Below are 27763 nucleotides of genomic sequence, written 5' to 3'. Positions count from 1 at the left end.
GGCTGTTCATCAAGTGGGTCTTGATGTTTATGTCTCATGGTCTGAAAATTGGGCTGGTCTGGTCATCAGGTGGGCTAAATATGTATGTTGAGTGTGGGCTGATGGTCAATTCTTTATAACTGTCCATTTTTTTATGCACATGCCTGGCCCACCTGTGACTAGAATGGTCCTATTTTCAGGCCATGGTATGTGCACGGTATGGACCATTTGGTGAACGGTCTGGATCTCATTGGAAATTCTAATAACCATGACATTTCAATTTTTTATTTTTTTATTTTAAAAAAAAAAAAAAAAAAAAAAAAAAAAAGGAGAAAAGAAAAAAGAAAAAAGAGAGGGAAATGATCAAAGGGAATGCGTCTTTTGTTGCATGATTTGCCCAGTCTTTTATTGAAGTTGGCACTAACATATGCTTTTGTTTTTTTAATTGCATGCTGCAATGTGATACGTTGAGACTTTATCCTTTCAATCTGGATCGTCATCCAATGATCCAAACCGTTTATACGATGAATCTCAAATTGTATGGTAGATCCACCACAAAGAAAATGTTTTTTATTTGATTATTTCATTCATTTGAAATTTGGCTCTTTTACTTTGAAAATGGACGGTCAGAATAATCTCCTTGTGTAATTAAAGTGTTGGATCATTCAATCTCATATTTTTTTTGGGTGGCCCACATCCAAAGGATCCCTATCACATGAACGGTTCTGATCATCGGACAAAAACCCAATTCCAATGGATAAAGTCCCGGCGTATCACATTGCATACTTCCGCATGTATTCGCGCAAATCTTAGTGCGCATACTTCGGAAGTGCACACGTGCCCCACGTGCGAGATCCAAGTCGATCATCAGGTGGGCCCATATAGCTTCCGAGTGCAAAAAGGGTAGACCAGACCGACGATGTGGATCGAAAATCAGAACACTGCACTCATTAGGTGGGCCACACAATGTTTGGATCTCCTTATCTGGACCTGAGGTTGGTTTTGGCCCGGGTTTAAAGTAGTTGAGCCAGCCTAGACCGTCCATTTTAAAATTTTCATCATGCTTGGTCCAGCATCAGCTATTTGGACGGCCCTAGTTTATTGCCTGGAAAACTGATTGCCATGAATTGATTCACCGTTGATCAAAGGACACAAATTAGAAAATGACAAGGACCGTCTGCTATCTACCAGTTTTCGCCCCTGATTCATCTACAACCACTGAATTCAGACGAGTCAGGGCGATTCCTACTGAGTCACCTCCCTACCACTTGTAATGTTTATATGTGGTGGATAAAGGCAGTGTTTTTGGGACCCACCTGGTTTTTTTCGGTCATCCAAACCGTGCATCAGGTGTGCACAAACGTGTACATGAGATAAATGAAAATTCAGGCCAATCTAACACTCAGATTGGCCACACATAAGGAAATACCACAAAATCGCCTACAAAACATCCAAGTGAGACGCCCACTGTATTGATCTGATTTCTGGTGTTTCAATTTCAGGATGGAGTGCACCATTTGGGTAGGTTAGATTCAATAGAAATATCACAGTAGGATACATTAATTTGAATGACTGTCCATTGTTCTCTATGGGGTGGGCCATATGATGATTTGATTACTCTTATTTTGGGGAATCGCAATCGCTACCTGATAATTGGATCTTACTGTTGGAGGGGTTGGACACATATCATTGTGGGCCACAAAGAAATTTTTTTTTCTTGAAACATGCATGTGTATGCCATCCAAACCGTACATGATGTGGTTCACTTGAGCCTTCAATCCCCAATGTTTCCTGTGGTGTGGCTCACTTGAATCTTCAATCTGCCTCCTTTTTGGTCTCATGACCTAAAATGATCTGTCAAAATGGATGGACGGCGTGGATAAAACATATACATCATGGTGGGCCCCAGAGCCCTGACACATTAAGACCCTTGGGCCCAAAAGGCCCAGTTGGGCCTCAGCTTCTTTGATGGGTTTGGGTCATACCTAATGGGCTCTTAGGCCATGCTCGACCTATTCAGCTAATGGGCCAGGTCGTGTTTGGGCTGTGAGAACAGGCCAGGCCTGTCTCGGGTCCAGCTTGGGATGATGGAATCAGGCCCAAGGGCTGGGTGCAAACTAAAATTCAGGCCCGTTTCTTAACGGGCCTGATTTAGACAGTTTATAACTGCCGGTCATCACCGCCCAAGTCTAGCATGGCCTGGCTCATTAAGGTGTTTGCAAGGGCAATTTTTGTAATACATTAGGATGCGGTTTAGCTAATGGTCGGTTCTGTGGGCCCCACCATGATGTATGTATTTCATCCACACCGTCTATCCATTTTTTTCAGATCATTTTATGTTATAAGTCCTAAAATGAGATTGTTCCAAATCTCAAGTGGACCACATCACAGGAAACAATGTTGATTAAACGGCCACCATTAAAAACTTCTTGGGGGCGACCAAAGTTTTGGATCAAGCTGATATTTCTTTTTTCCTTTCATCCAGGTCTTTATGACCTAATCAACAGGTTGGATGCCAAATAAACATTACATTGGTTCCTAGGAGATTTTTAATGGTGGACATTCAATCACTACTGTTTTCCTTTGGTGTGGCCCACTTGAGATTTGGATCTACCTCATTTTTGGGCTCATTTCCTAAAATGATACGGAAAAATGGATGGATGGCGTGGATAAAACTTCAACGAACCCTATTGAGATTTCAATAGTGGTCATTCAATCCTCACTTGCGTAGTCCACTTAAGTTTTGGATCTCTCTCATGTTTGGGCTCAAGTCCTAAAATGAGCTGATGAATAGGATGGACGGAGTGGATATAACACAAACATGGAGGTAGGCCCCACATAGCTTTGGGTCAATGTTACCCTATATTACAGGCAAGCCGCGTCCTATCCGAGCGGACCATCTTATTAGTAGAAGTTCATTAAATAGCCATTCAAAGATTTTGTTCCCAAACGTCTTAAATAGTACTAATGGGCCTCAAAATGTGGTCCACTAAATAAACAGCATAGCTTATGACCTATTAATTGGTTTTACGTCCAGACCATCCATCCGATGTGCCTGATCAGGATGAAGGCACTCCCCAAATCAGGCCATTATGAAATTTAGGTGGGCCATGCTGCATGAATTTAGAGGATTTAAACATGATTTTACACTCTTTCCACACTGAGGCCCACCTCGGTTTTGGATCAACCTAGTTTTTGGGATATGTGGTGAGCAAGAGAAGACACACCCGATGGACGGTGTGGATCTCATTCATATTTCCTCCAAATCACGCATCTACGCGAGTCATTCTATTGTAGTTCCTGCTTAGGGTTCATCTGATGGTGCAACGGCCTGATTTTTGTTCCAGGTAATCTTCATGGTGGGGTCTATCATTTTGATGGTGCTGATCTCCTACACAAGTGAGTGGGACCCTAACAAACAATTCGGAATGGACTATTCAAAAATTATGATTTCAAACTGGTTATAGATTCCCGCATCTTTAAATAGTGGGAGTTAATGTGCAAACCAGCTTTCTGTGCTCCCCAGGCGCACCAATCTTGCATTTGTGCCTGGTATATCTGTAACTCAAATCAAACCGTCCAAATCATAGGACCTGCTGTGGATAAAATATAAGTTGATACTAATCGGATGGCTGTAATCTCTGATTTACAAAACCCAATTTTTTTTAAAAAAAAATGTTGAATTCAAACAATTGATTTTTATTTTTTAATGTCGACCGTCCATTTGACATGGACTGATCAACCAGTTAAGTCATCATTTCAGTATAACCATAACTTTGTAAACCATCTGGAGTGTAGCCGACTAGATGTACGGCTAATTTGAGCCAGTGATAAGCCGCGTATACAATTTCTAAGTGCCGGGTATCATGTATCACACTCCGCCAGAGTAGTATCTGGGCATGGTGGACACTAATCAGGGCTCAAGGTCCTTAGACTAGGGTCCAACAAATCCAAACCGTAGCGTTACCAGAGGATCCGAAATCAGCAACGAATCATGCAGCCATCCCGGCCCATAGGCCCAATCAATCTGTGCAGGCTTGGGTTCAACTCATTTTAGCCCAGCCTGGCCTAGATTGGCCCAGCCCAACTTCACACGTACATGCATTCCATCTTACAGAGATTCAATCACTCAGATTGCGTAGTCTAAAACAAAGCACCGACCTTGGTACTGTGTTTATGTGGCAAAGCTTTGTGAGCCCCACCATGATGTGTGTGTTTTATCCACCCTGTCTATCCATTTTTCCAGATCATTTTAGGGCATGAGCCTAAAAATGAGGCAGATCCAAAGCTCAAGTGGACCACACCACCTCAGCTATTTGAATTACCAAGTATAATAATGCATCGGTTAGCTTTCAACCGGGAATCATGTGTGATGTACTTTTATTTATTTAAAAGTGTCCAAATTAAATGAACAAGTGTGGCCCACTCTATCAGCAGATCAACTACAGCTCTAAATATCAATTGTATGTCGTCATGTGAACAAATTAATGAGTGGATTGGATGTTGTACACGTTACCATATTTGCCTTCCAAAAATATTGCAAATGAATGGCCCATGTTGATCATACTAAGGTCGCTCATTTTGATCTAAAGCGTCCACAATGTGGTTATCACCTTTATCCTCCACCTTGTTTTATTATAAAAAAAAAAAAAAAAAAAATCACTTTTATTGGTATTTCAAATGGTCTGATCATTGATCCGGACAACCATCATTTGGTCCCACCCTTGATTGCCAATCACTTTTTTTTTCTGGATGATCTTGACCATTTATTTAATGGGTAGGGAAATGGACAGTCCATGTTGATTCTATCACAAATGGTCCAATTGTTGACCTACACTTAAGACTATCCAATCCACCATGAGGATCCCACCATTGATTACCCATCCCTTTTTTTAAAAAATCACTTTATTGGATGATCCTAACCGTCCTCTCAATGGCTAAGGAAATAGATGTTCCACATTTTGATAATACTACACGTAGTGGATGATCTGATTATTGATCTAGACTATCCACAATGTGGTTCTCACCCTTAATCACCCATCTAGTTAAAAAAAAAAAACACTTTTATTAGAAGATCCTATCAATCCATTCAACGGTTTGTGAAATGCACGCTCATATAGATCATATTACAAATGATCCGATCATTGACCTACATAATCCATCATATGGCCCCACCCTCGATTGCCGATCACTAGTTAAATATCACTTTTGTCTATACATCTTTGTCCATTTAATGGTTAGGAAGATGGATGGTCCATATGGATCATGCCGCAAATGGTACTGGCATTTGCCTTGCACCATCCACCATGTAGGTCCCATCCTTGGTTGCCCATTCTCTCAAAAAATCACTTCGTATGATGATCCTAACCGTCCTTTCAATGCCTCTTAAGGAAATGAATGTCCGGGCCATGTTGATAAAATTACAAATGGTCCGATCATTAATCTAGACCATACATCATTTAAGTTTTCTAACCTCCAATCAGTGCCTGGGAAAATGAACTGTCCATATTAATCATATTTACAGTCCAATCATCGATCTAGACCATCCATCATGTGGGTCCCGCCCTTGATTGCCTACCACTTCCAAAGAACGATCCTATTTAAATAAAATAAAATAAAATAAAATAAATAAATAAAATTAATGCCCATGGGAAATTGTCAGTTCTTGTTGATTAGGCTACAAATAGCTAGGTCATTAATTTATGACTATGGGTGGCAAAAAGCTTGATCCTCCCTGAACCCAATCCAGAAAGTTAAAGAGTTTGGGTCTACCCAATCATCTGGATTTCCTGGGCCGAATACGAGGCGTCCTGAATATAGTCCATCCCTTCCCTCCTAAAATGATAATTATTATAATGTTATATAAAATCTTCAAAAAAAATTAAAATATAATGCAATGCAAGTTTAAAAATACCTAGACATAATTATGATGGTTGTACACATCGTGTTCAATTTTATATAATAAGGGTGTTTTAGATGTGTTTGATATTTTTATATTTATTTTATTCTTAATAATTCTTTAATTACACGGGCCAAGTTCCAATTGGATTTGGATTGACCCATTTCTAGGTAGGTTGGGGGGTTCGAGTTGGGATCTTCAACCTATTTAATAAAAACGAGTTACATTATTGAACCCATCCTCATTACAACCTAAACCCAACTGGACCCCATTGGCAGCCCTATCTATGACATCATCTCCAACATATATATAAAAAAAAAAAAAATCACTCCGGTTTAGATGATCCTAACATCCAACCAATGCCTACGAAAGTGAACAATTCATATTAATCAATACAACATATGCCACACATCCATCATGAATCCCACCTTCAATTGCTAATTCCTCTCAAAAAAAAATAAAAAATCACATGGACCGAGTGATCCTAACCTTCTAAACAGTGGCAAGGGAAATGGATGGCCATGCTACAAATGATATCATCATCAATTTAAGCTCTCTATGTGGCACCACACCTTTCGCTGCCACCACCATCACCTGTTTATATCCGTTGTATGATGGACGCTTTAACATACAAGGTTTCCTTTTGGATGAACATGTCACTCGTCTACATACATTTGTATAATGGGAACTTCTAACATGCAAGCCTTTCTTTCGAGGAGTTATGTGCAAATGGCGGGGGGGGGGGGGGGGGGGGGGGGTTCATCAATCATATGTTAAAAGTTTCTAGAAAATGTTGAATGTGATCATTTTCTTCGTTTTTTAATTCCCTAAATGCACAGAGCTGAACCCAGCTACTGAATGGAAAATGATAAACCATGGAGAGAGAGAGAGAGAGAGAGAGAGAGAGGTCACTTTCTTTAGTTATATATAACTTACAAAAATTTACAAATATATCACACAAGATGTTTGCTAAAGCCCGGCACAATGGTTGAGCACACTGCCCATCTACACGACAATCACTTGCGACTATATCGCATCGACTATATCGCATCGGCATGCATGTGTGAGGTTCCCAATCATCAGGTGGGCCACACCGATTATTAGATCTTCTGAACTAGAAAAATCAGGACATTTCACTCAGTTGGAACAGTGTACAGAACAATGTAGGAGTAGTTGGCCCACCTGAATAGAATGGCCACAGCTTGGGCATTTCAATGCACATCCACCATACCGAAACGTGATTTGCGTCAATTAGCAGGGCGCTAGGTGCATGTGGGCTTAGCAAATCTCATAAAACAAACCACTGCAACAAGTTCTTGCAAGGCAGAGAGCAAATTTCAGGACAGGACACGAAAAGTAAAAAACAAAGAAACTCAAACAGAATAAAATGAACTCACAAGTGGACCGCGATATCCACATTTCTCTGGTCTGCCATCTTATGAGGAAGGGATTTGGCACTCTCTTTCATAGCCTTGGGCGATTCTTTTCCATTCCTCACATTCCTCTCATCTTTATCGTTATCTTCTTTGTAACTGCCCAGACTGTGACGGTTTGGACGTCCGCAGCTGTTTCCTTGAGGGGGATTGATTGCATCATTGCAGCTCTTCCGCCGGCCCAGCTTTGGGGATTTCGCACGGGTCGGAGGCATCTATTGTTTGAATAAGGGGGAAAAAAAATCAAGAATAATTTCCTAATGAATGCATACATGAATAACGGTCGGAGGCATCTATTGTTTGAATAAGGGGGTAAAAAAAAAAAAAAAACCAAGAATAATTTCCTAATGAATGCATACAATGAATAAGGGTCCTGCTTATCAGGTAATTTACAGTTTCCTAATATGCAGGCTTTTGTCCATGTGGGGCCCATGCTTCATTGATCTAATGGGGCCCTGCCACAGTTTGGAAATGCCCCAGAATTATTCCAGATCAGAAGATGCCAACCCAAAAATATAGGTACTTACAGAGATGGCCAAGAACAAACAACAACAAAGGTTCACTTTCAACATAAAAGAGTCCATATCAACAGATTAGATTAAAGAGCCGGGTTGCCAGTGTTAGAATCCAAGTTCCTGTTAGAGTTTAGTTTTACATGTTTTCCAAGCTGAGATGGAGTGGTCTTAATAGATGAGTTCATATCGTTCCTTAATTAGGAGTTCTAATCAGGGTTAAAGTTAGTTTGAGTTTATCTTAATTTATTATTTTCTGTTTGCTTTTCTTGCTTTCGCTTGTGTCTGTGTGACCCTACAGTTGAAAGTGAATTCACAGTTGCTGTGGTGGCATCATATTTTTTATTTAGCTGTTCTTCAAAACCCATGTGTTATGACTATTGAGAACTAGGTGAAGTCTACGTGCCTTGTAGGTCTTGGTGTGTGCCCATGGTGGTTTTTGCACATGTGCATGGTAGTTTTGATTTTCAGTGTTTATTCAGGTTGAGGTATCGCTTCAAATAATACGCTTAAAGCAGAAAAATAAATAAATAAATATTATCAGAACATCTAGATGAGGGTACTTTTTCTTGATCTCAAGACGTCTGGGGTCTAGTGGAGAACGGTTATAGCAAAGTAACTAAGGCAACAAAGTTTGAAATATACCACAACAAGCACTACCACAGAAACTGGCCCTCTATTTGATCTACTAATCATCAGTAAATGAATCTATTTTCAACAGTATATCACAAGCTAATACAACAAAAAAGCCATGGTAGATTTTCCCTAACTCCTCCAAAGCAAGATGCAAAAGTTAAGATTGTAAGGTTACAAACCTTAACAGTGATCTTGAATCCCTTCACATGAATGCTTCTGGATCAATATCCAATTATTTTTCTCGTGTTTTAGTTGAAAATCAATTAAAGGTGGGTGGTGAACTTTGATGATTTACATATCAGGGAGAAAATTATAAGATCACTAACGGATCATAATTTAGATTTTGTTGTTTCAACAATTGAAGGGAAAGATCCATCAGCCATCACAGTTGATGAGATTGTGTTCACATGAACACCAGATGAATCAAATAATACAGAGCATGTATTTCAAAGAGCTTCCATTAGCGGAAGAGATGGTTTCCAAATGGCTGAGGAACATGCTGTACGGTATATTTACAATGTTTTCTATGTTGGAGATCTTGGTTGGAATTTGTGAAGCATGGAACAACTTAGAAAGCGGACATGAAATCTATATTCAAGGATTAACCTTTTGGCAAGAAATCGATTTACTCATTTTACCAGGAAAAGCATAACAATGCAAACAACAAAGAACACTGTAATTATATTTGATATCCAACAATTTCTACATTCCCAAAGTAAAGTTCTTATTTGCTGAAAGGATGGTACACGTCGAGTATATTCTGATATTTTCTATGTACCAAATCTTTCTTGGTATTTGTGAAGCATGAAATAACTTGCAGAAAATGGAAATGAAATCCATATGCAAAATGGAGTTTGCAGTAAAATGGTGAGAGGGGTTTTCTCTCAAAGGTACAGATGACTAGAAGACCCATTCTTCCTGATGAAATCAATATGCAAAATGGAGTTTGCAGTAAAATGGTGAGAGGGGTCTTCTCTCAAAGGTACAGATGACTAGAAGACCCATTCTTCCTTTAACTATCAGAAGAGCAATGTTACCAAATTTGAGTGCAATTGTCAAGGAAGACAATGGGTTGTGGCATCTTCATTTCAACCCTCTCAATTTTATTAGAGTAAAATTGTAATCCGAGAAGATGGTTTCTAACCTTACTATCAATAGATTCTCCTAAATGTCCATGTGAACATTGCATACTTGGAAAGCATCACATTGACTCGTTTTCCAGTAGGAATTAGTGGACACAGACTTTGTGGAATGCTTTTTTTTTGTGTATGGCATCTAAATTTTTGCTAAAGATTAGAAAAAGCCAAGCGAATGTACAAAACCAAACAAAAAGCAGGATCGTGAGCAATCATCTACAAACAAAACTGAATCTGGCCCTCTCAAGGCGACAAAAGAAATTCGATTACAGCCGAAGGAGATTTGATTTTCAGGGCGTGTTTAGGGAAGTGGAAATCGCTAGAAATTAAATCAGTCTCCACAGATATGGTGAATTCTGTTGTTTGTATTGTAAAAGGTAGCTCTAGAAATTGACTGCAACAATTACGCTTTTTCTCGAAAATAAGTAAATTGATTTCTTATTAAAAAGCTAAATCATATGCATCTCTACGATAATGTGAGACGCCTCTCCCTGCTGACTATTGACGCATCAATATTTCCATCAAATCAACATGAAAAATGAACAACGTATATTGAACATTGAATTTTCAACATTTTCACTGTTCCATGATTAATTTCCAAGGGGGTTTTTCCATGCACACGTTTAGGATTCTTCCTACCCAAAATCCCCCTAGATTCAAATATCTGATGACCCAATTCTGGGCCCTATCGAAAACCTCCTGCCATGATTCAGAAATATTGTAAACAAAAAATCTGTTTTATTACTCCTTCCAGATCACCCAAAGACTTACCATGACGGCAAAGCTTCCAAACAAGTTCCCCTTCTCTTTCCATTACAAGCACCCTTTGATGCCAAAAAAAAAAAAGCTGGAAATACCTCCTGGCATCATCCGTAGGACCTTGAAACGCTTGGCGAAACTCTGCCAAATGCCCATTACAAATCCACGGCGCATGAATAGATGACCAATGAATTCCCCCATCAACAAAGTATGCAAAAGTTGGGGATCAATTCGTGCTTCCTCATATAGTTAATGGTGAGCACTGTCTCTCCCAACAAGACAATTAAAGAAACCACCCTAGGGGCGGTAGGCATCCTCCTCCATATGAAAACCGAAGGATTCTCCAAAGCCTACTAACAAAGCCTGACTAGACTAGCATAAAAGGTTTCGAAGGATTCTCCAAAGCCTACTAATAAAGCCTAACTAGACTAGCATAAAAGGTTTTGAGAAAGAAGATCTGATTACCATTTAAAGCCCAGCTCCAAAGGTCTCTCCTTCCCAAGGATCCTTACCACTAAATTTCTTCTTAAGAAAGAACCCTTCGAAACCGTGGGGACCAAACCCCTTAGCTTCCAAACCAACTGAAAACTTGGGATACTGTGATGCCTTTATCTGTTGTCACCTTACAAAGACGAGGCTACCTCTTATTTGAAGCCTCTGACTGGCTCCAAATATCCTCCCAAAACCACAATTGCAATTTCTCCCAAGATTCCTACCATGACAGTCTAGCTAAAGCAAGGGCATTTTCACACAGGGCTCAAGTGGGGTTGCTTGTGGGATGCAGGGGCACAGTCGGAGTGGGCGGCCCGTGCGAGGCGGGCCCCACCCATGTGAGGCAGTAACCATGTGATTTGGGACCCACGAGGGGGGTTTGGCCAAGGTCCTAACCCATGAGATGTGGGGCCTGGGCTATGAGATGAAGGGATTGATTCGCCATGCTCTGACAGTTCGAGCTTTTAGAGCAACTGGTTAATTGTCCTGCATCACTAGCATAAAGGGTTTTGACAATTACTATTTAACGTTTAGTTCCCACTGTCTCCCCTCTCCTTCCCAAGGATTCTTATCACTTAGGCAACCCATAAAATATGCAACTGAAAACACAGAACCTATGATGCCTTTATCTACCTTTCGTTCAAAGCCTCTTACCGGTTCAAAAAGAACCCTTTGAAACCATGGGGGAACCAAACCCCATAGCTTCTAGACCAACTGAAAACACGGGACTTGTGATGCCTTTATCTACCTTTGGTTCGAAGCCTCTTACCGGTTCCAAACATCCTCCCAAAACCACAACTGCAATTTGTCACCCAAGATTCCTATCATTTTTTCTTTTGAAGGATAAGATTCCTATCATGACATAGCAAATACTTATTGAACTCTAATAATAGCCTTCCATCCATGAGAAGCCATGTAAAGAGAAGAATTTTTCATGTACCACCCTCGTCCATCCCATATTTACACATAATTACTAGCCCTCCAAAATCTTCTTCTTCTTCTTTTTCCTTTGAAAGATTTGCCTCCATAATCTTTCACCTTCCATTCCAAAACGCTATACCCATTTGGCTAGCAAAGCAAAGTTCATTAACCTTAATGATCTAATTCTTGCTCGGCTATCAAACTTTCAACCACTCCAACAAATGAGACTTGCATATACATGCGTGTATGGATACAAGATATGCTTGTTTACAAAAATTGTCACATTTTTATTATGTTTTAATAGGAATGCATGGCAAGATAAAGGCTTTTATTAGTTCTAGGAAAATACATTCCAAGCCAAGACATACCACAAACCCTTAATTACAACCTACAGGGAAAACCATTGATTAAAAAGGAAAAAAGCCAGGGAAGATTCGCCTGTATATGGTACAAAAAACAAGTAAGCAAATGATGCTGAATCCCAAACTAATGTCCTTCGTCTTTAGAGCTTCTAGAGCATTGATTAGGGTAGAGCCTTTAGGAGCTTTACGGATCTTGTAGCCTTCAACATTTAGGCATCTCGTATAGCCAATTGGACATTCGGGTACTATCCACATGCCATGTATCCAGAGAGCATAGGCTTCAAATGGTCATGTAGCATTGTGTACGTGTCTTGTTTACTTACAGGCTGCCATCACCAGGCCGGAAGGTTTCTCACAACACTAATGTGGTTGGGACTTAGAATATTGACATTGCTATGGGTCTAACATAATTAAAATAAAACTAGTAGAGTATTAGTTTTAGATACTCATGTATCGAGAGAGCATAGGCTTCAAATGGCCATGTAGCCTTGTGGTATACGTGTCTTGTTTAGCAACAGCTTGCCACACCACGTCGGACGGTTTCTTACAACACTAATGCGGTTGGGACTTGGAATATTGACATTGTTATGGGTCTAACATAATTAATATAACATTGGTAGAGTATTAGCATCACGTGAGGTTGGAAAGGTTGGCACAGGGCAACTTTACAAAGAATATTGACATTGCTATGGGTCTAACATAATTGATATAAAACTGATAGTATAAAGTTTTTGATAGTCATGTTAATGCAGGGGCATTTTCACACCGGGATTGAATGGGGTAGCCTGTGGGATGCAGGGACACACTCGGGGTGGGCAGCCCATGTGAGGCGGGTGGCTCGTGTGAGGCAGTACCCACGTGATTTGGGGCCCATGACGAGGGTTCGGCCGAAGTCCTAACCCATGAGATGTGGGGCCTGGGCTATGAGATAAAGAGATTAATTCGCCATGCTCTAACAGTTCGAGCTTTTAGAGCAAGTGGTTAATTGTCCTGCATCAAATTGGTATCAGAGCGGGAGGTCTCGGGTTCGAGACTCATAACCGAGGGTGATTAATGCCGGGGCATTTTCATACCAGGCTCGAGTGGAGTAGCCTTTGGGATGTAGGGACACACTCGGGGTGGGCGGCCCGTGTGAGGCGGGTGGCTCGTGTGAGGCAGTACCCATGTGATTTGGGGCCCATGAGGGGGGTTCAGCCGAGGTCCTAACCCATGAGATGTGGGACCTGGGCTATGAGATAAAGGGATTAATTCACCATGCTCTAATAATTCGAGCTTTAAAAGCAAGTGGTTAATTGTCTTGCATCACATGTATCTGAAGAATATTGACCTTGTAACCTTGTGGTCTAAATGCCTTGTTTAGCAACAGGTTGCCATCACCATGTCAAACAGTTTCTTACAACACTATCGTGGTTAAGACATAGAATATTGACATTGCCATGAGCCTAACATAAGTAATATAAAACTGATAGAGTATTAGCATTGTGTGAGGACAGAAAGGTTAGCACGATGCCAGACCTTTGGTGGAAAGTCTAGCACAAGGTGGATTGCACCCCAGCACGAAGCCCTAATGTACTAGACACGAGGAAGGTCCAGTAGAGTTGGTGAAAGGCCAACATCCATGTGGCGCGAGGCCTACATGGGTAGTTTATGAGGTTGGCACGAGGCCATTCTTAAAGTCACATGAGGCCTACACGTGCGTTTCAAACAGTTGGTGTGAGGCCACTGCTAGATCTTGCACAAGATGGTTTCTTATCTCCAGCCACCCTTCCCTTGAGAGGAAAAGCCTCTAAGAAATGGATCTTGGGAAGATGAGTCCTTGGAATCTTGGGAACATTCCTTAACACTCGTGATGAAGAGAAGGGTGGCGGGAACATTCTCGAAGTTGATCTCGAACAATGAAGAGAACTCCAAAGAGTTGAAAATGAGTACCCAAGGGGGTATTTATAGAACTTGGGGGAATCTTCTAACCAATTTTCCCTCAAAATAGGTGGTTAGGGGATTATTTCCCACCCAAATGACAATTACAACCCATTATGCATGCTCATTAGGGTGTTATATCCCTCCAAACAAGTATTGCAATTTCCTTCACACCAGAAGTCAAAGCATGGAGCAACTTGTCGTCTCGTGTCAACTCCGAAGTGGTCTCTCACCAACTGTAGATAGTTTCCACGAGGCCATTTTATGCTGAGAAAATGTCGGATCACACCAACTCTTGGCAAAGTCACACCAACTCTTGGTCAACTGTGCAACTTGATGATTCAAATCTGCTAGAATATGGCCTTACACCAGCATTGACGGTTTTGCATGGAGTGAACTTAGACGATTGTGAAGATAGTTTCACGCCAACCTTCAATTGATACCACAAGCTGAAAATATGTGACGCCATGCCATATATATCGTTGATGTTAACACATGAGAAATATGGGCATATAGCTGTATGGCTCACCTAATGGATATGGATGTGGGTTGTGTTGTATATATACAACCCAGCTATGGCTCACCTAATGGATATGGATGTGGGTTGTGTTGTATATATACAACCCACCTAGTACCTTCTCCTATCTATTCTTGGGTTAAATTGGATTATGATTCTTGGTTACAGCTTAAGAGGAATTTTTACTTTTGTTACTTAAGGGTGTTTCTGTCTTTTTCAGTTGCTTATTATTAATATAAATAGGTCGAGAGGGGATGTCCAGCCCCTACAATCCTCTTTTCCTTTCTTTTCACAACACTTTCTTCTTCTCTCCTATTACTTCTTATTTCTTCTACTTCTAATTTACAAATCTACATGGTGTCAGAGTAACCTTGTTTCTGATCTAATCCATCTTTCTCCCATCCACCCTATTCTTGTTTCCTCTTTTTATTTTGGGCTCTTACATCCCTTTTGTGCTAAAATCTTTTAAGAAACCTTGATCTAATCCATCTTTCTCCCATCTACCCTATTCTTGTTTCCTCCTTTTATTTTGGGCTCTTACATCCCTTTCGTGCTAAAATCTTTTAAGAAGCCTAAGGTTTCTTTTCTTGTTGTTGTGTCATGCATTTGTAATGGTCCATGCGTGAGAAGGGGATGAATTGTTTGTGATCATCACCTCTCGTGGGTTTTGTGTGCGTGGGCTGATTGCCTTTGTTAGATGCCATGTTCGCGATCATCAATCCATGTGATTGGTTGAAACGTGTGGACATGTAGGCTAGTTATTCTCTTCAAGTGTGTTGTCATACCGTGTGAAGTGTACAAGTAAGCGTTCGTTGATAAACCTTCTCTCATGTTGCTAAGTTAAACTCGATTCATGTTATCCTTTCCATGTCTGTAAATCATGGTTGGCCCATCTTCCAACTGGACATTAAAAATGCTTTTCTTCATGGTGATCTCACAAATGAGATTTATATGGAGCAACTACCTGAATTCCTTGCTCAAGGGAGTCAAACAAAGTGTGTAAACCAAGAAAAGTGATCTATGGGTTGAAGCAGTCTCCACGTGCATGGTTTGACAAATTCAGTAAAATTGTGATAAACTATGGCTTTGTTTAAAGTCACGCAAATAATTTCATCTTTGTAAAAGCATATGTTAATGGTCTTGTCGTTACATGAAGTGATGATTGAGGGATTGAGGAGCAAAAGATGTATCTTCAGAGGCATTTTTCTCACAAAAGATTTGTCCCAATAGAAATACATTATGGATTTGCTCAGAGATGGGTCTTGTTGGTACCAAGCCAGTTGATATAGCAATGGATTTGAATTATACACTTGTTGTGATCAAGGAGGTGTATTTGAAAACCCAGGGAGGTAATAGAAGGCTCATCTATTTAACTATTACTTGCTCAAACATATCTTATGTTGTGAGTGCAATGAGCCAATTTATGAGCTCTCCCAAAGTACCTAACATGGATGCAGTCATCCAAATTCTGCGACGTCTTAAAGGAGCATCAGGTTAGGGAATTCTGTACAGATGGAACAATCATGTTTAGGTCATTGGGTATTCTAATGCGGATTAGGCAGGTTCTTTGACAAATGGGTGATCTACTACTAGGTATTGTACATTTGTGAGAGAAATCCTAGACACGGGGAAGAGTAAGAAGCAAAGTGCTATGACCTGATAAAGCATCGAAGCAGAACATAGAGCAATGGCTCATGCTACCTGTGAGCTAATGTGGATCAAGAAACTATTGCACCAAATGGGATTTGTGGATAAATAGATGGCATCCCACATTACAAACAATCTAATCTATCATAAAAGAACCAAACACATTAAAGTCGACTGTCTCTTTATACATGAGAAGGTCTTCAGTGGTGAAATCTCTATTCTACTCTGGATCAACTTGTTGATATATTCAATAAGGCTCTACCTCACAACCAGTCTACACGCATATACTCCAAGCTTGGCATAAACAACATCTATTATGCTCCATCATGAGTTCTGTTAATGCATGAGAAATATGGGCCATACGGTTGTACAACCCACCTAATGGATATGGATGCATGGGAAATATGGGTCATACAATTGTACGACCCACATAATGGATATGGATGTAGGACATGTAGCAGTACGACCCACCTAATTAATCGATATGGATGTAGGATGTACAACCCACCTATCACCTTCTCGTCTATTCTTTAGTTAATTTGGATTAGGCTCTTGGTTAGGACTTTAGGAAAAAATTTTACTTTTGTTAATTAAGGGTGCTTGTCTTTTCCACTTGCTTATTATTAATATAAATAGAAGGAGAAGGGATGTCAAGCCCTACAATCCTCTTTTCCTTTCTTTTCATTACTCTCTTCTCTCCTCTATTTTTTCTTATTTCTTATACTTCTAGTTTACAAATCTAGAGTTGACAATGCAATGCAATACAATATATATATATATATATATATATATATATATATATATATCAACGAGTCCATGTTGTGCCAACTTTCCAATGTTGTGCAGTAACACTATCAACAATGTGTAAGTAACAAATCATCTTCTTTTGTTTGGCTTTTCTCTCACGTCTTTGTGTTTTTTAGTGCAACCAATTTATTTGTGTCCTCCAACATTGAACGTGAATTCACAGTTGGTATTAATCAAGTTGAGAACCCAGTGGGTAATTCATGGTGGCAACATGTTTTTTGATTTAGTGGTTTTCTTCAAAACCCTAGCAAGTGATCACATGTATGGAACCCTTGGCGTTTGTTGTTTGAAAAGAACCCTATAATTCCTCAATAAATAAATAAAATAATAATAAGTAATCTACTAAAAACATGATAGTATGTACATGACAAAAGTGACCATAGTTAATAGCGTGAGAATAAGGAACTATGCTAGCAAAATTACATAGGCTCTACTCATTTTTGGAGAAAGAAAAAATATGGAGTTTTAGATTTGCAACTTGTGAAGGGCGAAGGGTACTTGAATAATTGACCACTAACAAGAGCTCTTCTATTATATGGTCTCATAAAGCGCACCAACGTATTTTCTAAAGTTGATATTCTCTGGCATTTCATGCAAAGTTTATAAATTTGGCCACTCAAGGAACATCTCGAAACTATTGCTTATACTAGCAAAAGTCTATGGAATATACCTTTTTAAGGATTCTTTTTTATTGATAACAATATTTTATTTGAAAAATGAGGTAAAACTGCCATCAACCTGTCAAAGCGATGGGTAGGAAGAATTTGCAACTCATGAAAGGTAAAGGGTACTCGAATAATTGACCACTGACAAGAGCTCTTGTATTATGTGGTCTCATAAAACACACCAGTGTATTTTCTAAAGTTGATATTCTCTGGCATTTGATGCTAAGTTTATAAATTTGGCCACTCGAGGAACAACTCTAGACTATCGCTTATACTAGCAAAAGTTCATAGAATACCTTTTTAAGGTTTCCTTTTTATTAGTAACAAAATTTTATTTGAAAAATGAGGCAAAACTGCAATCAACCCATCAAAGCGATGAGTAGGAAGAACCTATACCTTTTTAAGTTCAGTCTTAGGGGGTGGTCCTTCATGGTAGAAGCTTGGCATTGGTGTTGCCTTAAATGTCAAGCTCTTCCTAAGCAGCTTTATGTCAGCCTCTCGCTCTTCCTAAAAAGCCAGGACCAATTAAAAAGAGAGATTTTAAGTAACTCATGTGTGCAGATAAAAAGTCAGCCTCCCTCGCTTGCAAACAAATACAAGAAACAAATAAAGAAGTAGAGAAAAGTGAAATCCTCATACACCCACTTGTCTTAGAAAAATTGAAGTAATTTACCTTGGTCCTTGCTTCACACTGGGTTTTCTCTACCTCCAAAGCTTGGTGCTTCTCCTCCAACTTTGAGTAGAACTAAATGAGAAAAGAAGAAGGAACAAAGTCATGGAACTTATCTGTTGAAGAAACAATACAATGGCCAGATTGGATGACCCGTCTAAATAAAAAGAAACCCTAAAATTTTACATGCAAATGTCTAGTGAAAAAAGTACCTCCCTTCGTTTGGCTGCCCGCTCACCACATCTAAAAATAGGAGCAGCTGCCATGGTCGACTTGACTTTTAGCGTTCTTACAGATGCTGCATTTCTATGGTAGTTGAGGATAATCTAATAGCAAAGTCTAAAATACAAACAGGTCATGAGAAAAAGGAAATAACTAGATTGTAGGCCCACTGGAGCTAACAGAGGATACGATGATGCCTCAGAGCAAGCATCTTCTTCATCTGGATGCTTTGAATTATCAGGTTGCAGTGGCTTCCTTGATGTGAGTGGGTTTGGCTGCAATAAATTGCAATAATGGAAACATCATCAGTAAAGAAGTCCCTCTCCAGTATATATAATCTACCAATAGTTTCTCATTGCTTCTGCAAATAGTTGCATTTTCCAAAGCCCACTTCTTCGGAAGGCCATAGAAGACCACTTCCAAAACTAACTACAGGACAGACTACTTTTGGATTTCAAATGCCAGAGTACTGAAAAGCAACTTTCCTCCTAGATGTGAAGGGCTGGTTCCAATCCTCATGAAGTGCATAGCTCGAATGTGAAAATTCCAGGGATGAACTTCTACATCCCATGGTAAAGAAAACTAGCAAGTAATAATTAAAGAGTTCTTCCCCGCAATATTATCATCCAACTAGCGTGTAATTAGCAATATGTCATGTGTGAATGACATCCAACCCACCTAAACAGTTAGAACCAACATGAAGATCACCTAGTGCAAAAATCCGGCAAAGCCACTCATCAAGTGGGTCAAACGAGTAGACATGGGATAAAGTGAGGAAATAATTATATTCACCCATTTACAAATTAGGCAGGAACTGAAAAAAACAACTCAATCAATGAACCACATTTTCGCTTTCCATCCAAACAAGAACAGAGCAAATGGGAAAATGAAACTTGCCCATGCAATTCATGTGGAAAACGGTGCAAGTAGATGTGAAACATCTCATTTTACAACAATTGTCATCATACATAACCAGAAGTGTGAAAAGGCTGAGGAAAATGGGGACGAATGCTCAGCTACGCACCAGTTCGCACCGAACTCGTGGGAACTTTTATAAGAACTCACTATACGTGATGTGACTCCAAAATCTGAACAGTCCACGTGAAGCAGCACCTCATTAAACCCACCCGGGCCCAATTTTTACTTTGATCCAAAACGTTGGTGGGCCATGAAAAATGAAAACAGTTTCCTCCATTGATTTACATTTCTCTTCGCTATGGCCCACCAGAATTTTAGATCAGGGTGAAAATTTGTCCCTTGGGATTTCATGGGATTCCACAACACATGAACCGTTCGGATTAGACGCCCGTGTGTAGGTGCACAGGGGAGCATGACTCAGGAAATGGGGAACAATGACATTTGCAAGGAGAAATAAAGTTTTCCAGTCACAATGATTAAGAAATTGGGCAACTTTCTTTTACTCCATCTTTTCATTTTGTTGTGTGAATGTATCTGTAAGTACAAGACTTTCCGTAATGAAAATGAAGCATAATCATCACATGATTTGCTAATAAACTAAACAACTAAAAGTAGAAACAAATGGATAATACAACTAATTATAGATGTCAATAGGCCAAGCCTAGGCCTAGCAAACGTGAAATTTCAAATAGGCTAGCCGGACAGCCCAGAACAAACAGTTCAAAATCCAGGCCTAAGACAACCATGGCTTCGCCCGCTGGCAGCCCTGCAACCATCATGACACAAAAGAACACAGAACCCTTCATCTCATACACACCAACCAGTGTTTTAAATAGCGTATGCTACGTAGCGTAGCCTCCACGCCACGTAGCATATCAAAATAGCATATTTCCCCTATCGTGTGCCCTTTCAGGTGTGGCATGCCCTACATGCTAAGTCACATAGTGTATGTAGTGTATCCACATCAAATTCTAGATTTCAAGCTTAAAAAGCCGAACTTTATAAGGGCTGAACTTCAATGTTAGTTCAGCAGTAATTTTTGAATAGTGGCAACTAATCCTCGTCACACGTGGCAATGATGTTGAGCTATCCAATTCCAGACCACCCAAATTGGGGGTCCCATTGGGGATGAAGCATATCTATAAAATCACATTGATCAAGAAACCATAGTCATTAGTACAAGTATGCCAAGTGTAGGGTCACAGATTCACAAGCTCTATCCAAATGGTGTAAAACTAACACATGAGTCTAGCCTTTACAAAAACACACAGCCTCTGAATGATAGCATTCAAAGCCCTAAATATTCAACCAAACCATCACCACCCGAGCAAAATTCCAATAGTTCAATTCTCTCAACCAACAAAACATTTCAAGATAAAATTTTAGCCACTGAATCAAACCTAAAAGGAGAACACTCTTGCTAAATTTTCAAGGGCATTGGAGCCAAAACAAAGAAGATGAAGAGTTGTCCCCTTTACATGTCTATACAGCTACGTAGTTCAAATTTTTTTCCATTTTTCTTTGATTGAATCTCTTCTAAAAAGATATTTTAACTAATCCCCCCTAGTGCTTTTTGTTTGATTTTGAATGAAGATTTAGTTTTTCTTAGCATTTTTTTCCTTTCTTCCTTTTTTTTTTGCCTTTTTACGAGGCCGGTAACTCTGCAACATTGTAGAGTAAGCCTTTTTTGCCTTTTTTGAATGATAGACTAAGCTTGTTCTACAACATTTATTTGTGTGGGACCACTTGTGGTGTGTGTATGGCAACCAACTTGTCCTGCAGGGTCAATCCCTGCAATCCAACCATCATGCGGCCACCATGTGAATTTGGAGGTTCTTTGGTGGCTGTACATTGTTTTCTGTGGTGTGGCCCACCTGATGATCCGATAGGCCTGATGCCTGTGGCATCCCCTCATCACAGTGAGGCTCACTTTAAGTGCAGGTTGAATGGCATACACAGTTACACAACATAAGCAGTAGCATGACTTTACACGACATCTATATTTGTTTACTGATACTAATGATCTTTTCTGTTGACTCGTGATCTGTTGTTAGATTTTGCCACAGTAGTTTAGTGATACTTGGCTTAGAAACTTATTGACGCAATAGTTTTTGGCTTGAATGTGTCTGAGTTTGGCTTTTGATAGTTCTGGATGTGCTTTTACTTGAAAAATCAAGGTTATTATTCTATATCTTTCTTTATATTTTATTTTTCAATTTTTAAATTTATTTTTGCTATTTACCATATTTTTTTATATTATTTTAATTAAAAATCTAGAAGTAGAATGTAGCAGACACTATATGCTTCTAAGCCATATGAGCAGTAGCATAACTTTACACGCTATCCATACTGGTTTACTGATGCTTGTGATCTTCTCTGTTAATTCATGATATCTGTTGTTAGATTTTGCCACAGTAGTTTAGCGATACTTGGCTTAGAAACTTATTGATGTAATAGTTTTTGGCTTGAATGTGTCTGAGTTTGGCTTTTGATACTTTGTTCTGGATGTGCTTTTACTTGAAAAATCAAGGTTATTGTATCTTTCTTTATATTCTATTTTACTATTTTTAACTTTATTTTTGCTATTTACCATTTTTTTATATTATTTTAATTAAAAATCTAGAAGTAGAATGTAGCGTGCACTATATGCTTCCAAGGGGTGAACTCTACACCACACTCTATTTGGTATTTAAAATACTGGTACTGACCCCCTATTTAAATATCTTATTGTTCTTCCAAAATCCAAGTATGTTGGCAATGTATCACTGTAAGAATGACATGTGAATTCTTTGAGATTGTGCAGTTGACTCTGCTGATATGCGTATCTCCACATGTTCGACACCTATAGACTGATGCAGGACAATCAACCATTTGCTCTAAAAGCTCGAACTGTTAGAGTATGGCGAATTAATCCCTTTATCGCATAGCCCAGGCCCCACATCTCATGGGTTAGGACCTCGCCTTAACCCCCTTCGTAGGCCCCAAATCACATGGGCCGCCCACCTCGAGTGTGTCCCCGCATCCCACGAGCCACCCCACTCGAGCCCGATGTGAAATGCGCATTAATCACCCCTGGTAAGGAGTCTCGAATACAGACCTCCCCCGTGAGCCCCAAATCGCATAGGTCACCCACCCCGAGTGTGTCCCTGCATCCAACAGGCGACCCCACTCGAGCCCAGTGTGAAAATACCCCTGCATTAATTACCCCCGGTGAAGAGTCTCGAACACGAGACCTCCCGCTCTGAAACCAATTTGATGTAAGACAATTAACCATTTGCTCTAAAAGCTCGAACTATTAGAGTATGGCGAATTAATCCCTTTATCTCATAGCCTAGGCCTCACATCTCATGGGTTAGGACATCGCCTGAACCCCCTTCGTGGGCCCCAAATCACATGGGCCGCCCACCCCGAGTGTGTCCCCACATCCCACGAGCTACCCCACTCGAGCCCGGTGTGAAATGCGCATTAATCACCCTTGGTAAGGAGTCTCAAACACGAGACCTCCCCCGTGAGCCCCAAATCGCATGGGTCACCCACCCCAAGTGTGCCCCTGCATCCAACAGGCGACCCCACTCGAGCCCAGTGTGAAAATGCCCCTGCATTATAGACACAGCTCAAGTAAAGACTAGTGACATTTATAATACTTTTCAGTGTCAATAATTATTTACACGTCTTTGTTATTTTTACTTATTTATTGGGATTTTAAAATTTGTAGAATCAAAATAGGAAGAAGCGAGCAAATCTGAATTATAAAAGCCACTGTGTCGGCACTCATGTCTGCTTTCATTACCAACACCAGCTCACATGTCCATGCCGAAGTTGCAAAGAAATATATACATAGTGCATAAAATGGAAGAAGCACAAAGCAAAGTTTCAAACATGTTACCTGAGTCTTTTTCATGCTTGAGGGCTGTGCATTTACATTAGCAGGTTTGGTAGAACCAGCAGCAGCTTCAGCTCCAACAGGCCGAGTTCCACTCGAAGCACGCTTGTCGGTGGCCAGAGAAAATGGCCTTGGAACAGTGCAATTTGATCGACCATTTCCAGTAGTGGAAGATTTTGATGACGGTTTCACGGTCTTCTTGTGATTATTTGGCTTCTGAGTTTCGCTTTTCTCCTCTGGAATATCAGCATCAGTTTTTGAGCTTTTAACATGAGGTACCTCTTGCCCCATATGACAATTTTCATCTTGACAGACATCAGCAATATCAATTGAATTCTCAGTGGTGCACTCCTTCACTTCATATTCCTTCGATTCAGGGTTCTCCACCAGTAGTAGAGAGTCTGGGTCTGCCTTGATATGCTCATCAGATTCTGGGAGTTCAGCATGTCTGGTGGGAATTTCATCATGTGGATCATAGGCATCTCCATTTGAATAAACCACCACATAATCAGGCTGCTGGTCCACGCAAACATCCGTAACTTCCCTCCCCATTATGCTACAAGAAAATAAAACAAGTATCATATTACAAGTCAGGTGGGAGCTACAACTGAAGATGAACATTTTCTATGTTACCGTACATGATACATCATTCAAATTTTGTGTTAATTCAAAGATTTCTAAAATATGAACTACATGCACAACTGGTTTTTCACTAACATATAGAACATTATTCATTGTAACCTTCATAAAGGGATGCAATCATTGCAAGACCAAAGCATGATAAGCTCGTCACAAAACCATATGCAACTATATGTTAAAAAATTAAACCATGCCAAAATCCCTATCGCTCTAGGATTTAAGAACCATATGTCACATAATAACAACTGCAAGAACACACTAAATCTCAATCAAAGCACCCATCCAACTTTACAACTTCCTCATGTTCTCACCCTCATACAATAAACTTAGTAAGAATCTATCATTCATGGTCATTACCTCAGTATTAAAATTCACAGTTTCATAGGACTACCATTGCTTCTTTGCATGCATTTCTTCATGATGGGCCTAGCAATGATTTATAAATAAACAAGGAAAGCCAGATCTACAGGAGTTGCTTGACAATTGGTTATTATAATGTTGAAATAAGAAGGATAAATTTGTAGTTCAGTCATCCATCAATACATATCCAAATTACCAAAGTCAACAAAAATGAGAAAACAAGAACTACATAACTCTTTTGATCAAATGGGTAACTCCACTGTAAAACCTTCCAAAGTAAAATTTCAAGGATTTGAAAATAAAGCAACAATATGGACTCTCTCAAATTCCGAACCGGGCCACACCGTACATATTATAAATTTACCAACATTTAGGAATTAAAGGACCATCTTTTCGCATAAAAGAAAAGTGAGGAAAAAAGGGATGAACCAACAGAGATGAAGAGGTAAGGCATGATCTGGAAAGAAACACCTTATAAAATTGTAAGAAACAAAATACCCATTTGATAAAAGAACTACAGTCAGGAATATTAAAAAATAAACAAAACGAAATGTAAAAACAATACAAACAAACAACAAACCAGGGAAAAACCAGCTACTAACCATCTATTTTTTACAGAATTCAGTAGGATTCTTGATCCATTTGAGAAGATAAGCTAAAAGTGAAATCTTTCAATTATAAGAAGAAGGAGGAGAAGAAGAAAGAGAGATTCATGGAAGTGAGAAGAGCAGAATCCAATATAGAAAATTCATAAAGAGAGATTCATGGAAGTAATATTCATGCGGCTTAAATGTGATAAAAAGCTGATCCATCAAAAGAGAAACTGCTCCTTTTTTGAAGTTGATTCACGACTAACATGCAAGAATGATGCATTCAACGAGCCAAAACTCCCTAGTTCCTATTAATTTGCAGAAGAAACAAAGATAAAGAAAATTAAAAAGAAATGAAGAGATTTAAAGCGAAGTTGACTCGACTCCTAGAGATTAGAAAGCAAAGAAGAAAACGGAGAAAAAAAATCATGTTCATCTTTTTTTCATTTTTTGAGAGAGAAAAAAAAAAGATCATGTATATCAATCTAGAGACAAAAAGGAACAGAACCTCACATTCAGGAGAATTTCTACACGATGTATAAACATGCAAGAAAAAAGAAAAGCAGTTTCCATCTAAATCACAGAAAAAAAAAAAGGCAAAAATGAAGAAAATGAAAGCAAAAACCCCTCAAATCAATCAATCATACAAAACTAGGAAAACAAATAAGAAGAGACAATCAAAGCAGAAGATAAAGAAGAGCAAACATTCAACTCTACCGAACAGATTGGAAAATCAAGGAAATAACAAAACCAAAGTATAATAAAGCAATATATATATATATATATAGAGTGATTTTTCTGCTGGAAATCCATATTTTTCCGCTCTATTTCCACGAAAACGAAGAAAATGCAGGAGAAATCACTCAATCTATGGCCCGTTTAAAGAACATTAAAAGTAAAAATAAAAATGAAGGAGCATGAACAAAAAATGCCAGAAAATGTGGATTTCCAGCAGAAAAATCACTCAAAAGCCAAAAACGCCTAATTCTCCGCACGATTTCCACCAAAACGAATAATACTGAAACAGAAACCACTCGATCTACATCCCATTGCACAAAAACTCCAAACCAGAGAAAATGCACGACAAAAACGAACGAATGCAAGGAAAATCCCCCATTTTCTGCTGGATCCAAACAAAAACAGAAAGATCGGACAAAATACTGGTAAATCCCCACTCATCCATCGACCGATCCGCCAAAAAAACCAAAATCGCGGAAAACAAATTAAAAAATCGCCCGAAAATCGATCTAATCGCAGGAGCATGAACAAAATTTGCCAGAAAATGGAGAAAATTCTGAAATTTCTTACAATCTTTCACCGATCTGCAGAAATTTTAGGGTTTTGGACGAGCAGCAGTTGTTCAGCGAGATCTCTTCTTCTCTTCTCTTCTCTTCTCGTGCGAGGCGCCCAAGCCATGGATAGTCTAGCTCATTTATAACCGTCACGTCTTAACGACGTCACTTAACGGCGTATTTTGAAAGTTAATTGCTATGGAGGCTCGCGTCTGGAGGCTCGCCAATTTTCCCCCAACATCTGATGATCCAGACCGTTCAACCACAAACTTAAAAATAGCACACGTCAGATATCTAATATCTATTAAAAAAATGAATTATAAACAACGGCCAGGAAATCAGTTCCTATCTCATCTCTAAAGGATGTAAGTGGGACCTTCTAGATCAACGGCTGGGATCAGCGTGCCGTGGGACAGCTACAGCGAGCAGCATTCGCGAGGCTCGTGCGCACTCCTCATTTTGAAACCCTGCTGTCGTTGCGAAAGTGGGAAAGATAAGGTAGTAGCTATTATACCAGACGTCTAGTGCATGCAACACATTTCTACTGTACATGTGGAACTTTTATTAAATCGGAACCGTCCAAATGGTGGGCCCAAGGTAGGTATTGTTCCTAAAAATTTATACTAAAAATTATGTAAAAATTGGCCAATAAATTGGAATCTAATGGACGGTAAAAGTTGAAAGTATTAAACGATTCAAAATAACTTATGTAAAACAGAAATTTACAGAATATAACAAATATAATATTTTAATATGATCAATATATAGTGCATACAATATTTGGACGGTTGGGATTTCAGTTATATGCCACGTGTTCGGTGGGGTCTGTAGGACCGTAGTTGTGGTGTATGGCTCGCAGGCTGCCATTCCTCACAAAGCAAAGACGAGGTCGCCGGTTCGAATCCGTTGGTCGAAGATCTTTTTGGCCACATTGCAAAAGCCTTACCAGTTTTTCCGCAATTTGTCGGAATTTCGTAGAAGGGGACAAATTCAACGAAATGACCGAAATACCCTTGATGAAGAGATGATTTTATCCTACTCCTGACTTGAATTCTCGACCTTTGGCTCCACGAGATGATGATCTGTAACGTTGATCTGGTGGGAATCAATATTTATGGACATAATAAGTTTCCAAATACAACATTAGTCCTTTATAGGGATGATTATATGGAAAATATACATTTCAAATAAAATGGCAAAACATTGGACGTCTAGGATGGTCCAATCTGGATTATTTACTTTTTATAGACTATAAACGGTGGGTCTCATAATATCAACCGTCAGGATCAGAGAAAACGGGCCTAATTGAACGGATTTTCCATAGTACAATGCACATACCTATCCTAGTGCGAGGAGTACATAGTTTATGTGGGTACACAGGAGTTCGTAGACACACGTCTGTACACGTGTAGGTAAACGAATGAGAAATGCATACACGTGCAAACAAGGAATTAAATAGGAGAGATCCGAGCCGCTCATCAGACGACCTCTATTTACGATTCGATTA

General features: G+C 39.5%; 1 protein-coding gene across 1 annotated transcript; it reads right to left on the bottom strand.

The window, feature by feature from the left end:
• Positions 1 to 6772: 6772 nt before the first annotated feature.
• LOC131248989 (protein WVD2-like 3) lies at positions 6773 to 26436 on the bottom strand. The gene is made up of 7 exons (XM_058249525.1): positions 26273 to 26436; positions 23379 to 23931; positions 18764 to 18849; positions 18565 to 18658; positions 18356 to 18427; positions 18079 to 18189; positions 6773 to 7526 (listed from the first exon to the last, which is right to left on the bottom strand). Exons 2-7 carry the CDS (start codon positions 23925 to 23927, stop codon positions 7272 to 7274), a joined length of 1167 nt encoding a protein of 388 aa, XP_058105508.1. The 5' UTR covers positions 23928 to 23931; positions 26273 to 26436; the 3' UTR covers positions 6773 to 7271.
• Between the last annotated feature and the right edge of the window lie 1327 nt (positions 26437 to 27763).

Source organism: Magnolia sinica, chromosome 6 (assembly GCF_029962835.1).
Source record: "Magnolia sinica isolate HGM2019 chromosome 6, MsV1, whole genome shotgun sequence".
Taxonomy (NCBI): Eukaryota; Viridiplantae; Streptophyta; class Magnoliopsida; order Magnoliales; family Magnoliaceae; genus Magnolia; species Magnolia sinica.
The sequence above is the reverse complement of the archived record's forward strand: the minus strand, read 5'-3'. Positions and strand labels throughout refer to the sequence as shown.

Coding starts and splice junctions, on each gene's coding strand:
- LOC131248989 (XM_058249525.1), bottom strand. CDS start 23,927: ATGGGGAGGGAAGTTACGGATGTTTGCGTGGACCAGCAGCCTGATTAT. Junction 18,850..23,378: donor CAAGCATGAAAAAGACTCAG/GTAACATGTTTG, acceptor AATTTATTGCAG/CCAAACCCACTCACATCAAG. Junction 18,659..18,763: donor GCTTGCTCTGAGGCATCATC/GTATCCTCTGTT, acceptor CAACTACCATAG/AAATGCAGCATCTGTAAGAA.